Source organism: Nerophis ophidion, linkage group LG02 (genome assembly GCF_033978795.1).
Source record: "Nerophis ophidion isolate RoL-2023_Sa linkage group LG02, RoL_Noph_v1.0, whole genome shotgun sequence".
Taxonomy (NCBI): Eukaryota; Metazoa; Chordata; class Actinopteri; order Syngnathiformes; family Syngnathidae; genus Nerophis; species Nerophis ophidion.
The window spans coordinates 30608758-30632092 of NC_084612.1; the positions used below are offsets into that span (position 1 = coordinate 30608758).

A 23335-nucleotide genomic window follows, 5' to 3' on the forward strand; every position below is an offset into this window, starting at 1 on the left:
CACTTGTTTATTTTTCAACTAATTTTTTGTTATTTTTATATCTGTTTTCCAAATAGTTCAAGAAAGACCACTACAAATGAGAAATATTTTGCACTGTTATACAATTTAATAAATCAGAAACTGATGACATAGTGCTGTATTTTACTTCTTTATCTCCTTTTTTCCACCAAAAATGCTTTGCTCTGATTAGGGGGTACTTGAATTAAAAAAATGTTCACAAGGGGTACATCACTGAAAGAAGGTTGAGAACCACTGTTCCAGTAGACTTGGTCTTATTTAACTCCTTTGCTCCTCATGATCATAAGCTCCGGAATATGCATGCACATTTCATGGATATTCTTATTATTATATTTAAATAATCGTGAAAAGCCATAATTGAAATGGAAATTAAAATTGGATTAATTGTCCAGCCCTAGCATATTTTACAAAAAAATACATGCCTACACTGAACCGACTATGTAATTAGCGTTCTTTCTGTAAGGTACAACAACCTTAGGCTCCCATTAAAATCAATGTGAATAAGGTTATCCAGGGTAAATACCACCTAACCTTATCCTTGTCAACACAAACAATGATCGTTAAGACCCCTCCCCCCCTCCATCCGACGGCGCAGCGTGAGCTAGTACGCGTACGCGGAAAATGCGTAGGTCATGGTCACCTCCAGTGTGGCTTTGTGTGCAAGTTCTTAAATTTAACTTATCTGAACAATATCCAGTGTTGTGGTATTTCAATTAACTGGAATCAGATGCACTGTGGGGCCCTATTGTAGTGAGTCACACCAGAGCCATCATAAATTAATCAAATCTTTAATGGACACGTGAAAGTAAACAATGTGATAAAGAATATTTTACATCAATCAATATAAGGATCCAGACACTCCTTACTCTTTTGCCTTCACCTTCATTTCTTTTTGGTGACTTGATATACTCTGGACCTAGACGTTGAGTCCGCGACATACATGGCAGACAATAATAATAATAATGGATTAGATGTATATTGCGCTTTTCTATTTTTAGATACTCAAAGCGCTCACAGTGAAGTGGGAACCCATCATTCATTCACACCTGGTGGTGGTAAGCTACATCAGTAGCCACAGCTGCCCTGGGGTAGACTGACGGAAGCGTGGCTGCCAGTTTGCGCCTACGGCCCCTCCGACCACCACCAATCATTCATTCATCATTCATTCACCAGTGTGAGCGGCACTGGGGGCAAAGGGTGAAGTGTCCTGCCCAAGGACACAACGACAGGCGAACCTGCAACCCTCAGGTTTCTGGCACGGCTGCTCTACCCACTACGCCATGCCGCCCCCAATAACTGCTAGAGTCTGCTTTGCCAGTCCAAAAGCATTCGCCCTTTTCACATGCTACCTTTTTTTATCACATCCACGGCAGCCCGCATTCTCGTTGCCTCTCCTTCGACAAATGAACAAAGTTTTTTGGTAAGTAGAATCACAGCTGACCTGGACATTCGAAAGCTTTCTTGCCGTCTGAGATGTGTTATATCTGAAATAGCTGCAGTTGCGCGTTTCTTCATCTTAAAGTGTGTCATCTCGTGTGATTTCCACAAGCGTCTGTAAATGGAAGGAGAAACGTGGGCATGTCTAAATGAGTCGCCTCCATATTTCCAGTGGTTACCTCCGAGTTACGTAACTGCTTTATTATGAAGATGGCTGTGACGCGTTCTTTCTGACGTCACTTTTTGTGTGGGGCGCGGTCTTTCTGGCGTCACTTCCCCTCCAAACTCAGTTTGTAAACGATCAATGAATCCATACAAAGCTAAGAGCCGGTGATTTAAGAAATAAATGGCGTACTTACCCGTGAAAAAGAGGGGAACCTTAAACGATAAACTGGTGTGATTGAAACGGGGCTTAGGCTAAATAATTATTTGCTTAAAGGCCTACTGAAACCCACTACTAAACACCACGCAGTATGATAGTTTATATATCAATGATGAAATATTAACGTTGCAACACATGCCAATACGGCCTTTTAAGTTTACTAAATTGCAATTTTAAATTTCCCGGGAGTTTTTTCTTGAAAACGTCGCGTAATGATGACGTGTACGCTTGACGTCAAGGGCTGTTAGGAATATGAGCGGTGCGCACACACACAGCTAAAAGTCGTCTGCTTTAACGGCATAATTAAACAGTATTTTGGAGATCTGTGTTGCTGAATCTTTTGTCAAATTATCGGCCCATTTCCAAATTACCTTTTGTGTCAAAGATTTTGGAGAAATGTGTTCTGGCAAAACTGCAGCCTTTTTTTAGATGAAAATAGCACTTTAGATCCATTTCAGTCTGGATACAAAGCTTTGCATAGTACTGAATCTGCACTTTTAAAGGTTTTTAATGACTTGCTTTTAATGTCTGATTCTGGCAGCTCTGCCATTTTAGTGCTTTTAGATCTTACAGCTGCCTTTGACACAGTCGACCACACAATTCTTTTAGACCGCCTGAGAGACTGTGTACCGTCAGGGGGACTGCGTTAGAGTGGTTCAGATCTTACCTGTCTGAGAGGTCCTTCTCTGTCAGGCTGGGGGACGCCACCTCCTCTTCTGCCCCGCTTTACTGTGGTGTCCCCCAAGGATCTATTTTAGGCCCCATCCTGTTCGCTCTTTATCTCCTCCCTCTTGGAGATATTTTTAAGAAACATGGAGTGTTTTATCACTTTTATGCAGATGACTGCCAAATTTATATGCCAATTTCAAAAAGCCACGGCCCCCTGACACCCCTTCTTAACTGTCTATGCGACGTCAAGGCTTGGTTAGCCCAGAATTTTTTAATAATGAATGAGGGAAAAACGGAAATTTTAGTTTTTGGTCCGGCCCTCACTGACTTGGGACCATTGCAAAATTATGTGCGTCCCAAAGTCACCAGACTTGGCGTCACTATAGACAGCGATTTTAAACTAGACAAACAAGTCAATGGCGTTTTAAAATCGTGTTTTTATCACCTTCGTCTTTTAGTAAAGGTTAAACCGTTTTTATCTTTTAACCTTTTTGAACAAGTCGTGCATGCTTTTATTTCAAGTGGCCTGGACTACTGTAATGCACTTTATGCTGGCATTAGCCAAAAAGCTCTCTCCCGGTTGCAGTTAGTCCAGAACGCGGCAGCACGACTTTTAACAGGGGCCAGGAAACACCAGCATATAACCCCAATTCTTCAGAGTTTGCACTGGCTCCCTGTTCATTTTAGAATTGATTTTAAAACATTGCTGTTTGTTTTTAAATCTTTATATGGACTGGCACCTCAATATATCTCGGACCTCATCCAAATTTACATTCCTGCGCGCGCTCTGAGGTCCGAGAGCCAGCTCCAGCTCGTGGTGCCCAAGACCAGACTTAAGACCAGGGGAGACAGGGCCTACTCTGTGGTCGGCCCTAAGCTCTGGAACACTCTGCCGCTCCATGTTAAAACTGCTTCCCCAGTGGAGTGTTTTAAGTCTTGTCTTAAGACCCACTTTTATTATTTGGCTTTTAACACTACGTGAGTTGTGTGGTCCTCTGTCCTCTGTGTTTTTTATACACTTTGATTTTTATTTTACTGTTTTAATTGATTTTACCTTTTAAAATAGTTTTTAATCATATTTGTTTTTATATTGTTTTTATTGTTTTTATTTTTATTAATTTTTTGTTTTATTCAGTCATTGGTGGATCATAATATTGTTTTTAACATGGCTGTGCAGCACTTTGGAAACTTTATTGTTGTTTAAATGTGCTATATAAATAAAGTGGATTGGATTGGATTGGATTTTGCAATTTGTTCAATTAATTTTGGAGAAGTAAAAGCAGAAAGATGGATTTGGGAAGCTTTAGCCCTTAGCCACAAAAACACAGGGTAATTCCTTGTTTAAAATTCACGGAGGTGAAACTTTACTATGGATCAGAGCGGACATGGATCCCAACCAGCAGGTTTCGGTGAGAAAATTGTGGTTAAAAAGTCGCTTCTTACCGGATATCAGCTGAGCTTGTGCCGACCATACAGCTGCCGTAGACTTCCCTGAGACACTGCGCGTCAACACCCGGCCGTGGACGTACACTTCCGACTATCAGGTTCTGTTAAACTCTCTAAAACACTAGCAACACCAATAGAAAGATAAGGGATTTCCCAGAATTATCCTGGTAAATGTCTCTTAAAACATATGAATCCGTCTCAATGCAATCTTTTTTTTTATAGTCCGTCGCTATCAATATCCTCAAACACAAATCTTTCATTCTCGCTCAAATTAATGGGGAAATTGTCCTTTTCTCGGTCCGAATAGCTCTTTTTGTTGGAGGCTCCCATTAAAATCAAGTTGCGAACTTTATCGTGGATGTTCTCTACTAAATCCTTTCAGCAAAAATAAGGCAATACCGCGAAATGATCAAGTATGACACATAGAATGGACCTGCCATCCCCGTTTAAATAAGAAAATCTAATTTCAGTAGGCCTTTAAGGGGTTATCCGAGTTAGTGCAGACATATGTCATTTATAACCATAGAGCAGGGGTCGGGAACCTTTTTGGCTGAAAGAGCCATGAAAGACAAACTATTTAAAATGTATTTCCGTGAGAGCCATATATTTTTTAACACTGGATACAACTGAATGCGTGCATTTTTAAGTAAGACCAACATTTTTAGAGTACAATAAGTCTCTTATTCTTTTTAATAACATTGTTATTCTGAAGCTAACCATCCATCCTATAATTAAAGTACTTCTTACCAATAATGCGACTTCTTGAACAGGTGGGGTAGAAAATGGATGGGTGGAATAAAATGCATTAGAATGTTTTATAATTTGAATGTTATTTTTAACACTGTGACTACCAGTGGAATTATTCATTACTTATTGTGTTCAGCAATGCCAGCTAAGAATTATCTGAGAGCCAGATGGAGTCATCAAAAGAGCCACATCTGGCTCGAGAGCCATAGGTTCCCTACCCCTGCCTTAGAGGTTAGAGGTGAGGTCATGCGGTAAAATGTCATTGATGTTGAACCTGAGAGAGGGCTTGCTGGCTGACGGCAAGATGGAAGCCAGCAGTTTGCTTCGAGGATTTAATGCAGGTTTACTGATTGAGTCGTTAGCCAGTCAATCACTCACAGCTCTGAGAAGTGTTTTTCCTGCTATTCCACTCTGATGTTCCCCGAAGCCTCTCTGGTGAGACGAGAGCGCTAAGACAAACTGTGCTCATCAGCAGCAAACACACTCACACAACACTCACACAAACACACACAGACATGCTTCACTGTGTCCCGTTTGGGTTGGCGTGTATTAGGGCTGCCAAAAAAGTGCAAGATTAGAGGCTTTGAGCATTGTCCCTGTGAGGAGACACAGCGACCAAAAGGCTCACATGAGTTTAAAGTCCCTCAGAGCAGTTAGCAGGGGCACAAACAGACAATGTGTTGTTACGCTGGTTCTGAAGTGTCCTCGTGTAGAATGGAAGCTCAGACGATGAGAGAGGATTACAAAAAAGTATGTGTGTGAGAGTGTGTTTGTCTCTGTGGATTAGACCCCACACGGAAAGCCGCTTTGTCAAGCAAAGCCGTTATCTTCATGTTTGAAAGACACTTTACCTTCATGCTGGCGCGAGAGGACACTGGACAATAACAGTTGACCTCACTCAGTATCACTATACTTATGTGCACAAACAAGAAAACACCAGTGCAGAAAATGCAAACGCGTGCAGTTCCCGCAGCGCTTACATGTCAAAATGTGCATACACAGTGGATACACAAACACACACGTACGCACACGTGCACAGAGCTGTCACTTGTGCTTGCCAGCAGCATGGGGTAATCACGCACTGTGTTAAAACAAATTGAAAATCAGCGGCGGGTGTTGCCCCTCTGAGCAAAGTCAAGGAAATGCAGAGCAAGGAAAACAGCAACGATGAAAGTATGACAGTTAATACACAAAGCAAGAGAGCATTGTGTGTGTGTGTGTGCGTGTGTGTGTGTGTGTGTGTGTAGGCCTGGGGGATATATGAAGGTCCCTAAGCAATTTCGGTTTAGGACAAACAATACAAAGTCACTCTGCGGAGCTGCAGTCTTTGAAACTACCTGCTACACTGCAAGAAATGATTAACAAACATTACTACTGCAAATCAATAGGCCCAAGGTCAATAGTTTGATAGCAATGATCCACCCACTGTACCAGTCACAGGATTAAAGGTGGACTACTCTATGATGATTATAATTTACATTTAACACACTTCTCACACCATTCAAATATTAACACTGAATTAGTAATTTTACTCATGATTTTAATTGTGTTCACTAATTATATCTAACCTACTCCAGCACAGTACAAACATTATTATTTATTTAACACATACACCTTAGACTTAGGTCAGGCTGATTAGAAAAATAAATACTAACCGAATATACGGAATAAGAGGACTCATAAACAACTGACAACAATACCCATTATTATGTTGTGCTGAAATAAATAAACTAAATGAATAATATATTTCTTAACTAAACTCTCAATAAAATTAAAGTGCAAATAAAATACAGCTTCACCATTATAGTAATAATGCTTGTGCTTGAATGGTAAAAGTTCTGTATTTATATATATTTTTTCACTATACCCGCAACGGTACACAAAGCGCTTTACATTATGAAGTTAAAGTTAAAGTTAAAGTACCAATGATTGTCACACACGTACTAGGTGTTGTGAGATTATCCTATGCATTTGACCCATCACCCTCAACCCTGGAAGGTGAAGGGAGCAGTGAGCAGCAGCGGTGGCTGCGCTTGGGAATAATTTTGGTGATTTAACCCCCAATTCCAACCCTTGATGCTGAGTGCCAGGCAGGGAGGTAATGGGTCCCATTTTTATAGTATGCGGTATGACTCGGCCGGGGTTTGAACTCACAACCTACTGATCTCAGGGCTGACAATCTAATCACATTCACCCATTTAAACACACATTCACACAGAAGCTGTCACGAAAGAGCTAACCACAACCCATCAAGAGCAAGGTGGCTGAAGTGTCTTGCCCAACGGCCGTGACTAGGATGGCAGAAGCTGGGTACGAACCAGGAACCTCAGGTTGCTATAGTTGCCATCTGAGCCACGCCCCCTACCGCTTAAGAAATCTTTCTGTGATTCTAGCCCCAGACCTTTTTTGCTTGTTTGAGACAGAGCCGTGTAAAGAGAAAGTATAGCCAACTCGGTTTCAAAGTTGGCAGCAAGATGGCGTTCTGTAGTCACGTGGGGATCTTTTGACCAAACGTTCAGAGATCCTCTTTGGTCAAAAGCCACTAACATGACTACTGGACGCCAATTTTTCTGGCCGCTTTGAAACCAAGTTGGCCATACTCTCTCTTTACACGGCTCTTGTTTAAGACATAGTTGTGTCTGAATAGAGCATGGCCAACTTGGTTTCAGGCGATCTCCTCAATGATTGGCCAAAGGCACTCATGTGACTACAGAGCGCCATGACTGCAACTAACCTTGGTAGCTCATGCTAAGTGTTTGTGGCGCTTTCATGTTAGTTTTTCTCGCTGCTCCACCAGTGGGAATTCAGAAAGTCTTTCCCCACAACCCTGAAAGAAGACAAGTACTCAGTGGCCTAGTGGTTGGAGTAGGTTGTGAGTTCAAATCCCGGCCGAGTCATACCAAAGACTATAAAAATGGGACCCATTACCTCCCTGCTAGGCACTCAGCATCAAGGGTTGGAATTGGGGGTTAAATCACCAAAAATTATTCCCGGGCGCGGCACCGCAAGGGTGATGGGTCAAATGCAGAGAATAATTTTGCCACACCTAGTGTGACAGTCATTGGTACTTTAACTTTAAGTGAAGATTTGCGTTTGTGAACAACACTGGAGAGCCACACACAGAAGCTATTACGAATAATAACAGAAGAAATGAACAAATTAAAGAGAGGGTTTGAAGGGAAGATGTGGCTCGGTTGAGAGAGTATTACAACAGCAGACCAGAGCTGAGGAACTGATATTTTTTGGCGGCCCTTTCGGGGGCGCTTGCAGCCCACCGATGAGCCCTATGGTTAAGAAACACTGATATTGATAATATGCATATGATTTCGTGTAAATTTTGCATATATTTTGCTCCCACATTTATAACTGTCTGCCTGCAAACGGCTCATGGTCGTTGGTAGAGCGGCCGTGCCAGCAACTTGAGGGTTGCAGGTTCGATTCCCGCTTCCGCCATCCTAGTCACTGCCGTTGTGTCCGTGGGCAAGACACTTTACCCACCAGCTCGCAGTGCCACCCACACTGGTTTACATGTAACTTATATATTGGGTTTCACTATGTAAAGCGCTTTGAGTCACTTGAGAAAAGCGCTATATAAATATAATTCACTTCACTTCATGTGTGGAGGTGTTGCCTTTAGATCAGAGGTGTCATTGAGTTCCAGTTCCAGCTTGAGACCGTATACATGAAATTAAAACAAAGGATTTGCCTTATGACATTATTGCACAATTGCCTATGCATTTGATTATTTTGTCATTTTTTACGTAAAATAAAGCTCAGTTGCCAGAATTTTACTTTAAAATTATTTTTTTCTTTTTTTACAGCATATTTACGGTAAAGTTCTGGAAACTACTTGTTTTTTTCTACAATAAACACTACAGTTTTTATTTTATGGTGTATTACGGTAAATGGAAAAACGGCACCACAGTTTCTTTTTACAGTAAGGTGACTTGCCATTTTATGTATTTTTTTAGGCTCCCTCCCGGGGAACTAGTGGAAGAACCGCCGGAGGTCGCTCAACATATAGTCAAACTCTCGTATTTTCACAGAATTGGGTTACTCATGTCACACCAAGCTTTATACGTCAGGTGTTAAATGTTGTATATGAGTAAATAAATGCAGCTACACTTACATTTTGAAGTCGCTCTTTTCTCTCCGTGTGGAAATGTAACAAAGTATTGTTCTATACAGAGTTTTGCCAAATATCACGGCTATATCGAGACAAACATGGATGATTTAAGAAGACACATTTAATGTCTGTACCGCTTATACTACACCCTCAAAGAAGGGCTAAGTTAACACAAACACGTCATTACTTTTACACTCGATTAAGATGCCATCTATCTTCATTTCTTCTTCTACGGTGTTTTTACAATCCAGTAAAACTGCTTCCGGCTAAACTTGTTGTAAGCCCCGCCCACAGGTACCCGCCCCTTGCGCTCAAACGTTCCCATTATTTTCGATACTGTAATAAAAATAAGCGAAAACGAAAATAAAAGAAACACAATCGTAAAAAAGAGAAGCGATCATGAAAAAGCTTTGAAACACACAAAAACAAAAGTGTACGAAAACATGAGTATTGGCATCGAAAACTTCCACGAAATATTTTATTTCTTCAATGTTTTTATTTATTTGTTGCCATAACCTGTTTCAGTGCTTCTTCTACAATGTCATTTTTTTTCAATACCAAAGCCCCAACCTTTCTAAAAGTATCCAAATGTATCTTTTGAAAATGTACACTCTTAAATATATATCTTAAAGATGAATATGGCAGCTATTTTTTTTTTTACCAGACATGATCTAAGACAGTGGTTCTCAACCTTTTTTCAGTGATGTACCCCCTGTGAGCATTTTTTTAATTCAAGTATCCCCAAATCAGAGCAAAGCATTTTTGTTTGAAAAAAACAGATAGCTCTATGTCATCATTTTCTGATATATTAAATTGTAAAAGAGTGCAATATATTGCTAATTTGTGGTGGTCTTTCTTGAAGTATTTGGAAAAAATATATAAAAATAACTAAACATTTGTTGAAAAATAAACAAGTGATTCAAATATAAATACATATTTCTACACATAGAAGTAATCATCAACTTGAAGTGCCTTCTTTGGGGATTGTAATAGAGATCCTTCTGGTTTCATGAACTTAATTCTAAACATTTCTTCACAAAAAAAAAAAAATCTTTAACATCAATATTTAAGGAACATGTCCACAAAAAATCTAGCTGTCAACACTGAATATTGCATTGTTGCATTTCTTTTCACAGTTTATGAACTTACATTTATATTTTCTTTAAGTATTATTCAATAAATATATTTATAAAGGATTTTTTAATTGTTTCTATTTTTAGAATATTTTTGAAAAATCTTACGTACCCTTGGCATACCTTCAAGTACCCCCAGGGGTACGCGTACCCCCATTTGAAAACCACTGGTCTAAGATAAACCTACAGTCGTTACATCGGCCTACTCTCTGATTGATACAAAGCTGCATTTAAAAAAAGCTGCATTTACAGGCATTTATCTCACTGCAAGTTCCACGTCCGTGTTATTGTGTACATACCATGATTAGAGGAAAATAATACTGTATTCTACCGTCTCTTTTGTTTTTTCTAACCAAGCAGCAATGTCGCATTAACTAGCCTCATAGTTTTTGTCAGAGTTTAGCGCCTAAACCAACTTCATACCGGCCAATGTTGACACAACAATGCTGTGTACAATGCCGTGGACAAACAAACAAACAACATATGTTTTACATTGTAGACATAAGAGCAGGCGGGAAGACATGAAATGAGAAGGAATGACACAGTAGGCTACAGGCAGCAATCATAAGCTCAGAGAGCTGAAGAGACAGGCGGGGCCATGCATATAAAGAGCGTGCATTAGGATGCCCATATAGATAATAATATAAATTAATATAAGAAGGTGCGTCACCCTGTGACGTCACATTGTGTCTACTGTTAAAAAAAGACTCTTCAACACTTCGTTCAGAGGCATGCAAAACTGCATGCAAGCTCACACCAAAATGCATTAACCTAATGATTTGACACTTGGACATTGTTTAACACGCGTACCCACCATTGTAATAACATTTATACAGTGAAAAAAGATCATAACAATCATCATAAGTCTCTTTTAAATACACTTGCACAATCTAATGAGGTCCAATGCATAAAAAATACTTTCCACAGATGATAAAGCTTAGTTTTAATTGACACTAACAGAGAGATATTAATTTAACAATATGTGTGTGGTAATAAGGGTGGATATAGTTTACATCATGCAGAGGGAATCCTCCTCTACAGCTGATAAAAAGTAACCTGAAAAAAAGTAATTAGAACACCGACTGACAAAAGGCTCAGAAATGAGAATCCAGTTAAAAAATGTGTATATAGTAACTAGCTCAAATTCACTACATGATGTGCCGTAAGTGTCTATATTAGCTATAATAGCCTACTATCAAAATAAGTATGTGTGGAAGGCTGACACAAATCCATACTTGCCAACCCTCCCGGATTTTCCGGGAGACTCCCGAAATTTAGCGCCTCTCTCGAAAACCTCCCGGGACAATTTTTCTCCCGGAAATCTCCTGAAATTGTATAACTGTAGAATGATCGAGGGCGAGTTCTTGGTTTCTTATGTGGGTTTATTGTTAGGCAGTTTCATTAACATCATCCCAGCGCAGTAACAACACACAACAACAGCAGTCACGTTTACGTCTACCACTCTACCGTAAGACAGTGTGTCTGCCGTAAACAGCTTGTGACACTATTAAACAGGACAACACTGCCATCTACTGTACATGCACCACAACACCTCCAGGCAACTTCAACCCTTCACTAATCCTCCTACATTCACATCCCATCTCCCCGGATTGTAAATAACCTAATGTAAATAATTGAATGTATTTCTAATGTATATACTGGTTCTTATGCTTTCTTTATATACGAGAGAAGCAGCGGACGGCCAGACCCCAAGCCAGCGAGAGACCATCCCCCACACGGGCAGAAAGGCGGGACGCCCCGCCCGGGTGCACCCACAGACTCCCCGCAACCGGACGGGAAGACCGCCCCACCAGCACCCACGAGCCCACCCCCACCCCCAGAGAGCACCGCGCAGCCCACGCCAGGCCACCTCACCCAAGTCGGCCGCCACAGGACCACCCAGCGCAGGGCCGCGGGAACCACCCACCCCACCCGCAGGGACCCCAACGATGGAGATGGAACAACCAGCAACCGCCCCGTCGAGGTCCCCCCCTGAGGGAGGGGGGAGAAAATAAATAAATAAATACATAAAAAACAAACAAACAAACAAAACAAACAAACATAATAATTGATAAAAAATAAACAAATACAATTAAAAGAAGATAAAAGACATGCTGACACACAAGATCACTACCCCAGCAGCTGGCCGACTCGCAACAGCTCAGAATACCCTGCAGCACCAAGCTACCACAATAAATGAGGGGACCAACGACTTGCATGTGGTATTAGACAGAAAGGAGGAACTTTTTTTCTCCTCCATTTGAAAACGTGGACGTTATCAGCACTACTGTCTGATTCCAATCAATGCAAGTCATCAGAATCAGGTAATACACCAACGTATATTGGTGTCTTCATGAAAGATAGGAATCTATATGTTAAACATGCATGTATATTCATTAAAACACCTTTAACATGTGAACAAAAACGGCAAAATAAATAAATATAAATCAAACACTGTATGTAAAAATGTATGTGTATATACATATATATATGAGATGTGTGTGTATTTATATATATATATATATGAGGTAGATCACCTCGACTTGGTCATTTATTAAGTAATTGATTAACGTTGAAAAACTTATTGGGGTGTTACCATTTAGTGGTCAATTGTACGAATGAAGACCCAGGACACGTTGGGAAGACTATGTCTCCTGGCTGGCCTGGGAACGCCTCGGGATCCCCCGGGAAGAACTAAACGAAGTGGCTGGGGAGAGGGAAGTCTGGGTTTCCCTGCTTAGGCTGTTGCCCCCGCGACCCGACCTCGTATAAGCAGAAGAAGATGGATGGATTGTACGAAGTATGTACTGTACTGTGCAGTCTACTAATACAAGTTTCAATCAATCAATCAATCAATCAATCAATCAATCAATCAATCAATCAATCAATCAATCAATCAATGCCTACCGAGCCTATGGTGCTGTTAAGTTATTGTGGCTCAATTTGTCTTAATTTTTTTCATTGTAATGTATTATTATTTAATATATATTTTTGTTTTAGTTGCTTAAGAGATACTCCTGGCTCTGAATTTGCTCGTTGCTATTTTTATGTTTTTGTGCATTATTTGTTGCCGTAATCATTAAACAAACAGGTTACTCATCAGTTACTCATTACTTGAGTAGTTTTTTCACAACATAATTTTTACTTTTACCAAAGTAAATATTTGGGTGACTACTCCTTACTTTTACTTGAGTAAAACATCTCTAAAGTAACAGTACTCTTACTTGAGTACAATTTCTGGCTACTCTATCCACCTCTGGATCCATCCATCCATCCATTTCCTACCGCTTATTCCCTTTGGGGTCGCGGGGGGCACTGGTGCCAATCTCAGCTATAATCAGGCGGAAGGCGCTAACACTCTAGACAAGTTGCCACCTCATTGCAGGGCCAACACAGATAGACAGACAACATTCACACACTAGGGCCAATTTAGTGTTGCCAATCAACCTATCCCCAGGTGCATGTCTTTGGAAGTGGGAGGAAACCGGAGTACCCGGAGGGAACCCACGCATTCACGGGGAGGACATGCAAACTCCACACAGAAAGATCCCGAGCCCGGGATTGAACCCGGGTCTACTCAGGACCTTCGTAGTGTGAGGCAGACGCACTAACGCCTCTTCCACCGTGAAGCCCCCCACCTCTGGATGTGTGTCCAAATTTAAGGAAACCGAAACGGCAGGCTGTCTTCTTCTAATGGATTTCTTACAATCTTTGCAAGTTGGGTACTGCTTGCCGTGGATCACAACAGCACACAAACAACTAAAGAGCTGCATGTGTCTCTGGAGGTTGCCGACCCCCCTCCTAAGCTTTCCAGACTTGTCTCTACTGTTGCAAACAAGAGCAATCACATAACATAGAGCCCCACCAAAGTGTAGAAAATATGTCGCGTGTACAATTAATCACTGACTGGCTCAATATTTATGCGAGCCTGATGCAACTCCAGAAGCACTCTGGATTAATCTCAACAGAAATATATTTATTTAAGGATGTCAGATTGTATATTTATAAGTTGAATTTAAATTGCTGCAACAGTACTGACGCTGCATACATATACATGGTGTAAAGGTACATAATTTTTGTGTTATTAGCTTGGAAACAAGGTCATGGTTTGGGTGTTTCTGGTACAGTATGAAGTACAAAACAAAAAACTACTTAGCTTTGTGGAAACGGCTTCAATGGATTTCACAAGGAAATACCAAACAAACTGAAAAGTGTTGGCAGGTAATTCTTAAATAAAAAGTTAATAGGTACACATTTTTATTATCTATTGTGAGCGAACTGTGGTGCTGAATTTCCCCCAGGGATAAATAAAGTACTTTCTATTCTATTGTATTCTATTTTATTCAATTCTATTTTATATGGATGTATACATACTGTATCTACATATGTATGTATATATATAATATATATATATATAATATATATATATATACTGTATATATATATATATATATATATATATATATACATATATATATATATACACACATATACATATATATATATATATATATATTAATCACTATTTATAATGTTTCTTTTAGAAAAGTGAAAGAACAATAATAAGCATAGGAACTCTATGAATAATTATTTAATCTTAGTAAAGTTCTTTATTGGCTGAATTGTAGTACACTGAAAGTGGGGGCAAATTCAACCAATATCATCAATAATTAAGATTGTTGCGATGATGTTGTTATTATTTCCTATATTCAAATTAAAAATACAATTTCCAATTTTTTTTTTTTGCAAAAACAAACATTGTACACCAATGTATATAATTGTAATTACCTAGTATTTTATCTGTCGACACTAATGCACATATTGGCAGTAATGTATATGGCGCTTTGCCTTTTCTTCCAATGAACTGTCTGCAAAGCCATATTAGAAAAGGTTTCAACTGATTTTATTTTAAATTTTTTGTAGATACGTAGGACCTGGTCGAATAAAGGTTTGAGCACATGCTAACTTCATAGAACACGGAAGGCGTATCTATAAAGATAAATAGAAACAGTTAGACTGTGAAATGGTTTGAATATAGAAATACTTTGATAGTAGAAATAATTTCAATGTTGAAATCGCTTTAATATTTTTTGTGGGTTCTTCCGAGGATGTTGTAGTCGTAATGATTTGTGCAGTCCTTTGAGAGATTTGTGATTTGGGGCTATATAAATAAACATTGATTGATTGATTGATTGATAGATCGGAAACTATACTGAAATGTACTAAGACTATAGAAATGATACATGTATGTTGTATTAGTTGGCATTAAACTATATGACTTGGCAGTAAACTATATTTTACGGCAGTGTTGAACATTTACTTTCATTCAAGGTTAATTTCAGGGAGAAAAATAAACAACCGTAAGTGAAAAAGCTGGGATGAGTACCAATTGTATTGTCTAATATTTTGAAAAATCATAAATACTGTAAAAACTAAGAATGTTTTGGGTTTAAAAAAATCCCATGTTTTATTGTCCTAATCTAAATGAAAGTTTTAATAGTGGAATGGTTTAAATTAGTTGAAAAATGTGGGAGGAGAAGTCATAAAAAATGATTAGAAAAACATGAATATTATGATTTACTGTGAAACCGTGAATATTACGGACGTTCAAACGCTTGAACGGGATCAATCGGATGAACGGTTTGGGAGTTAGAGCCGGATGAAAAACGCTACGGAAGAATAATAATAAATACATTTTGGTGCAGAATAATATAGTGTTAGGCATTCACAAAATTATAAATATATACATTTTGGTGCAGAATAATATAGTGTGAATACCTATTTAGTACCCTCTATGTGATTAATCAACACTGAAACCGTTTGCGGTCATTGTTCTAGCATTTATATTTAGCATGTTTGGAAGTTGCAAAGTTGTGCACAAATGACAAGAAGGAACAGTGCAATTAATTATGAAGAGAGAAAGTTCATAATTTGGACTGTTGTTAGTAGAGACATTTCGTCTAGCAATTCCATTTTTGAGCTGTACGTTTTTTAATGTAGGAGAAAAATTGTTACTAAGTAGTTAACTCAATTAATCGCAATTACTCTCAGATAGACATTTTAAAAATCTTTAATAAGGGTACCATAGGTATTTTTCAAGTTTTTAAGCTTTGCTGCGTGTGCTTGCTGCATCGGTAGGCAACTAGCTTCTGGCAGATGGCATTTTGGGACACGACGGCTGGCTTTAGTCTTGTCCGTATACCCACCCGCATGGTTCTAGGGCTAGCCTGTCCCCTTTTCTTTGTCCATTTCTGCTCTGTGTTTGCTTTAGCCTTTTACGGCGGCTCCTGTGCGATTTATCGCACTTAAGTCGTCGTGCACGACTGTATCAAAAAAATAGTGCAGTTAAAGAAAATTTATGTCGACTTGTTATTATCAGTAAAGCCCTAATTGTTACGCATATTTCCTAAAGCTTATGAAAAAAACTTAATGCAAAACAGAATTTTTTGCAATAAGTGCACGGCCACGGAAACACAGTTTTAAATTGCCGACTTAAACAGTAGTAACCACAACAAAAAAAGAAAAAGCTATCGGTGCCATATTTTGTTGCTAAATTAATGCAAATTCAGCCACCCTTAACAAGTGCTTGCATGTGATACAGTGCAAGTAAAGTTTTGTAAGTAATAGAATAGAATATATTAGAATAGAATATAATCTTTATTGTCCATTAAGGTGGACAATTGTAACTTTCCGACACAGCACACCACAGTCTGACCCTCTTTTTAACTTTATTGCCGACTTTAACAGACTGTAACAGCACCCTTTATTACAGGCTATTTAGGAGCTACTGTACAACAACACCACAGAACTTTGTCATTATGCACCAATGACAGTTACATGTTGGAATCAAGAACACTTGGAATCATGAGCATCAAATATTACAACTCAAGTAAGTAGTTTTTTTTTTATACATTGTCTATGTTTGTTTTGTGACAATAATTATGACAATGTGTTTCAGTTTTTATCTTCTTTCTTTGAATGTGTTATTTATCAATCATTTAATTGATATGCAATAATTGTAATACTCACATGATTTCACAAAATTCTGTAAAAAATAAAAATGCTTTGCGCGATGCCCTAAAAAATGTGCATGTTTTCCATTTTTCAAGTACAGTACTTGGTTTGTGCACTACCTACGCACCGGCACCAATTTAAAAGTACGAGCTCTAGAATCGGTTAATATGTAAATAATACCCATTTTTACCTGCGTTATACCAAAAAGTGATCGTCTACTAGATGACTACTTTTACAGTATCTGCCAGAGTGCAGTTTAATGTACTAAAAAGTGAGTTCCGTGGTCTGAATCGCACAGTAAGAGAGCTTGTAATGGCCCAGAAAAGGTGTCACAGATAATATTGGTGTACTGCATGATGTCTTCCATGGTTGGTGGCTAATGCCATGAATGTGGGAAAAAATGACTGTCGCCATGGGGATAGATGGTGGTACACGTTTAAATCCTTATTTAAATATGGTGGCCGGCACCACTTTTACACTTGTTGCACACAAGCACTAATAGTACTTGCATTTTTTTATTTTATTTTGACCCAGTATTTACCAATTGTTATTTTGATCTTAGTAGATCAGGACCGTACTGGATATACTACTTTTTTTTGTCTGTCTTAAATTATTATTGTTCAGTAGGATTGTCAGCTTGTAAAGCAGACGCTGAAGGACAGCACATTTTTTTACGCACACACACACATACACAAGCAATCAGCTATGTGGCCTGCTTCCTGACAGTACCTGTCATAGTAGTCCTCGTAGCTGTCATAGTCCAGGTCCATCTCAGTGCTGCAGGAAGGAGGACGAGAGGAGTGGAGAAGGTTAGTAAAATATTTGTCATGTGATTCCCCACCCTGTGACAACATGCTGCAGTTATCACTGCATCCGGAAAGATTGCAGTGTTCATGATCTCCTGCTGAGTGGGAAACAAGGACGGTGGATTCGTTCTGATGCAGTATTTGAAGTGAAACAAACCATGTACAGTATGTGGTGCCGAGCCAACGCATCACCTACATGTGTGATGAGCGAAGCTGCGAGGCCGAGTTAAAAATGATACTAAGCCTGAGTGAGATTGCATTGTGGCGTGTCAGAACCTCAGAATTCCTGCCTACTGCCTGCACACCGCTGCTAATAATCCATCATGTCGCACCCCTGCTGACTGTCTCTGTCCTTCTTTTATTTAACTGGGGTGCTTAATTTCATTACATACCCCATTTCATCATCATCCTATACTCATCAGTTCAATGTTTCAATCATTTTTCAATGCATCTGTAGGATTTTTTAAACCCTGTAACCTAGAATGCATACAACTCCACTGAGGCACAAATAATCCTAAATTGGATCATCACAGTGAAAACCATATTCTGTTAATATTTTTCTTTAGACAAGACACCATTAAACTACAGCAGTACCATTGTAAGTCAACAGTAGTGCCAGCCAATGAACTAATAATGACAAAAAGTGCAGGTAAATAATGAAATACAAGTTAATTTAAATATAGATTTTCATGATAAAATATGAAAAGTATCATAATTACATAGCTCACCAAATCATTGAATATAGTATTATAATTGTTATTTGGCATGAAGTCTTCAATGGATTTCAAATGACTGAGAAATTAGGTCAATATACAAAATCCTTGCCCTCCTTGTCGCGCAAATGCCTAGAGTTTAGGAATAATAACTGCCAGGAAATTAAAGATACATGTACAGGAAGTACACAAGGTGTTATAGGAGACTATGTGAATTGGTAATGGGGTTAGGGGTGTGGATGCATTCAAGAGAATAGACAAAAAAGACAAAGAAAATATACGTACACACAAATAACATAGCACATATGGTATACAAGGTCTAATGAGACGGAATCAAATAAAAACATTTATCTTCAAATAATGACCTAAATGTGTAATTAATTAATTAAAATTGGAATTATATATCTAAGTGTGCTAATAAATGTGTCATTAATTATTTCAAATTTTGATACAAATGTGTTATTAAATGTGTCATTGATCATTTAATGTAAAAGTGAGTGTGAATTATATTTATATAGCGCTTTTCTCGAGTGACTCAAAGCGCTTTACATAGTGAAACCCAATATCTAAGTTACATTTAAACCAGTGTGGGTGGCACTGGGAGCAGGTGGGTAAAGTGTCTTGCCCAAGGACACAACGGCAGTGACTAGGATGGCGGAAGCAGGAAACGAACCTGCAACCCTCAAGTTGCTGGCACGGCCACTCTACCAACTGAGCTATGCCGCTATATGTATTTTTAAGAATTATTTAATCGATCATTTCACAATTGTATTTATTATACCAATATTGACATATTTAACAATTATTTTAAAATTTAATATTTTTTTCACAATTTAAATAACGATTTATTTATTTTATTTCTTTTTGACGAATAAATAAATTAATGTAAAGCTGCCAAACAGGTTTAGGAAATGAATAATCAAATAATTATTTGAATGGTTAATTGAATCATGAAATAATTAAATAATTATTTAAATATTGCAATTATTGAGGAAGTAGCTAAATAATAATTCAAATTAAATGAATAAATGTTATAAATATATACAGAAGTGTACATTAAATTAATTGATAACATATTTAATAAAACATGTACTTATTTAAATCTAATATAAAATAATCAATGACGGATTGAAGTAATTATAAAAATATGTATTTAATTCTGTGCCTTTATCCATCCATCCATCCATCTATTGTCTACCGCGTATCCCTTTTGGGGTCGCGGGGGGTGCTGCAGCTGCATTCGGGCAGTAGGCGTGGTACACTCTGGACAAGTCTCCACCTCATCGCAGGGCTAACTCTGTGCTATTTAACCCTTCATAATATAGCCAACATTTATTCAATCCTCGAATTTACTTATACAAACAAACACAAAACAAAGATTTTTGCTAATGTTTCAATAGTGTCGATTTTCTTTAACACTCCAGTTCCCCAGGTGGCAGTAATGCTCCATTATGCTGGTTTGTCAACAGAAGCTTCTATATGCTACGTTGTTTTCCTTTGACCTCCTTGGACATAGTTACTGTACTTGCACGGTTAGTCACTTTTCGATATAAAAGGTAAACACCCAAATACCAGAAGAATCTCACCAGGCACACACACACAGACGCACGCACGCACGCACGCACGCACGCACGCACACATGCATGCACGCACGCGTAAAATTCAATCTGCTTGATAACCATCTGGTCCCCAACCAATACAGTATTTTAATTTAAACATTCTTTATTTCACTGTTCTCTTGTTCTTGGTGGATGGAACTGACAAAACATGCTTTTGTATTTGCCAACCTTGAGATCTCCGATTTCGGGAGGTGGGGGGTAGGGGGGGCGTGGTTGGGGCGGGGGGCGTGGTCAAGAGGGGAGGAATATAATTCACCAACTCAAGTATTTCATATATATTTCATGTATATATCTATATATTTATATATATATATATATATATATATATATATATATATATATATATATATATATATATATATATATAAATAAATATATATATATATATATATATATATATATATATATATAAATGGGTTAAATAAATGGGTTGTACTTGTATAGCGCTTTTCTACCTTCAAGGTACTCAAAGCGCTTTGACACTACTTCCACATTTACCCATTCACACATATATATATATATATATATATATATCCATCCATTTTCTACCGCTTATTTCACAGTATATATACATATGTATGAAATACTTGACTTTCAGTGAATTCTAGCTATATATATTTATGTTATTATATATATAAATAAAAAAATAGTTGAATTTCCGACGCCACCTGTCAAATACACAGTAATAAAAACACAGTTGTTCTACTAATAAATGATAAATGGGTTGTACTTGTATAGCGCTTTTCTACCTTCAAGGTACTCAAAGCGCTTTGACACTACTTCCACATTTACCCATTCACACACACATTCACACACTGATGGAGGGAGCTGCCATGCAAGGCGCGAACCAGCAACCATCAGGTGCAAGGGTGAAGTGTCTTGCTCAGGACACAACGGACGTGACGAGGTTGGTTCCAGGTGGGATTTGAACCAGTGACCCTCGGGTTGCGCACGGCCACTTTTCCACTGCGCCACGCCGTAATTGTACTGTGCTTGCTGGTTACTAAAAAAACAAAAAACAACACTTACTTTTCACTATTTGAGTAACTTTGTTCTGCCATTTGCATATTGGCGAGCGATCTCCGAATCCGGGAACATACTGTATATCACAGATTTTTTGCAGACATCCGAAAATGAGAACGGGATTTTGCTTCCAGCTATCAACATAGCCATCTTTGTCTCAGCATAAGTTACACCATCGGGTCTCCGTTTTGCGAGGTGGCCTATAAAACTGGGACGTGCACATGGTTATACTGTAGAGGGGCAGAGGCTCAAAGTCAGAAAAGGGCAGGACATTTTTTTTGGTCCTTTACACAACATGGAAATTAATGGAAAAATAAATTTGCTAATAGGAAGTTAACTACTTAGCTGTGTGTCCTTTGTAGGTAAAAGTGATTGCCATTTCTTTTGTATCAACAAATTATTGTCATAATGAGTTGATTTACATTATCAAAGGCTTGGAAGACATGAAAAGCAACAAAACACTGGTTTATTATTAGGCTATTTATTGTTCAAGATAAGCACTTTAATATTGAACATTGAACAGCGCAACATGAACTTTGAAAAAAATAAAAATAAATAAATACCCAAATGGAAAAAACTTCAATGTGAAAATCTGTCCTTCTTCCCTTAACTTGATGAAAACACCATCAAGTTGTAACTTATGGTCTTTCTCACTTAATGCTCAGACTAAACAACTGAAACGCAATACATTGCCAAAAATATGGACCAGGGGCCAGTAGAGGGCTGTAAGATGGAGGCCACCCAGACCCAAATATGCTCATCAATGTGAATTCAGGGCTTCCATGAAATGCTGTGAAATCAGTGCACAATCAGTAGCCAAACCTTCTGTGGGCCTTAAAGCAGCAACCTTCTTGGGGCCATGTCCCTGTAGATGTTGATCACATCATTGTGATTTATGACTACGTCTTTTTCAATGGAGAGGAGAAGGAGATCAGACAGCCTCTCTTCTGTGCATAGGCTTCTGAGTGAGTTTTTGACCTAAGGTCTCTGCCTCTCTCTCAGGTGTGACACTTTCCGAGGTCTGTGGTCTTTCTTGAATTCTGGTGCTAGTACTTGGTTTTAGCCATGCATTAAGAGGTCTGCTACCCTCAGCTGCTTCCTGGCGCTCTTTTTCCTTCCTTTTCTGTATCCTTTCTTTTTTGGCATTGTGCTGCAGGCATAATCAAGTTTAAATACAGATGGTAATATTCCTAACAGATAACCTACATCTTATATCCCCAGAATGCTGAAATTATTATTATTATTAATAATAATAATAATAATAATAATAATTATTATTATTATCATTATCATTATTCTTCTTATTATTATCATTATTATCATTATTATTATTATTTTTTTAACTTACACAGTAATAGCAAAGTCACAATAATCTTTATATCTAAACCTCTACTGCGAGAGAAATGTGATCCGCCGTAAACACAGTGCATTTTATTTAGAAAATTAACCCGGTGTTTTATTTTGTATTTTGTACACTACTTCCTGTCCCGCACGATCTGCTCTGCTCTGTGTGGAATTGATGTGCCATGCTCCGACGTTTGGCAAAAACAGAAGCTGACACATTGAATAATAGAATAATAAAGCGTTTTTCTGAAATATTACCCATAGTAGATGCTGAATAAGTGGACGGCAACTAGATCATAACTCACAGGTTCAAGTTGCTCCACTGTCACGTCTCCTCAGTCAGGGGCGCAGTTGGCTGTCTCTCCTCTCACTTACTCACTCACTCGCCCTCTCTCTCTCTCTCTGGCTGAAGCGACAGGCTCAAACTACCCGGTATTACAAGAAAACGTGGAGTTTTTGTAAAGCTGTTTTTTGTTTTGTTTTTTGTTTTTTACATCCCTGACAGGAATTTATTAATGTTGTTTAAAAAAACAAACAAAAAAAACCACACACACAGGCAGAGGGCACTTTTTAAGACGAGGCAAAAAAGGGCAGGGGCTCAAGCACCCATAGGGCCCTATGTGTGCACGTGCCTGGCGCTGCGGACGCTTTGTGCTTCGCTGACCGTTCATGACTGAGTATATCCGTTCGGCCGCCATGTTCATGGAGAAGTCTGTTCTACAAAATTAACAGGCAACATACCCCTTCCCCTTCGAACTCTCCTGGATAAACTGGAATTCTTGTTTCCAATCGTTCTGGAACTTGCAAGCGTATTTCTTCATTTTGCTCATCGACGGTGTAATATATTGGGTTGAGGTC

At 38.6% G+C, this 23335-nt stretch overlaps 1 protein-coding gene and 1 long non-coding RNA gene across 4 annotated transcripts in view; one reads left to right on the top strand and one right to left on the bottom strand.

The window, feature by feature from the left end:
• LOC133539211 (uncharacterized) overlaps positions 1-12410 on the top strand; it is a 38070-nt gene extending 25660 nt beyond the window's left edge. Inside the window, exon 2 of the long non-coding RNA XR_009803206.1 lies at positions 11651-12410. This is a non-coding gene — a long non-coding RNA (uncharacterized LOC133539211). The remainder of the gene's footprint in view (positions 1-11650) is intronic.
• The window catches only part of si:dkey-234i14.2 (heterogeneous nuclear ribonucleoprotein C), a 156956-nt gene that overhangs the window by 23799 nt on the left and 109822 nt on the right, over positions 1-23335 (bottom strand). For all 3 annotated transcript variants that reach the window (XM_061881334.1, XM_061881326.1, XM_061881342.1), the window contains one exon: positions 17702-17749. In XM_061881334.1, the coding sequence (XP_061737318.1) occupies positions 17702-17749 (48 nt within the window). The remainder of the gene's footprint in view (positions 1-17701; positions 17750-23335) is intronic.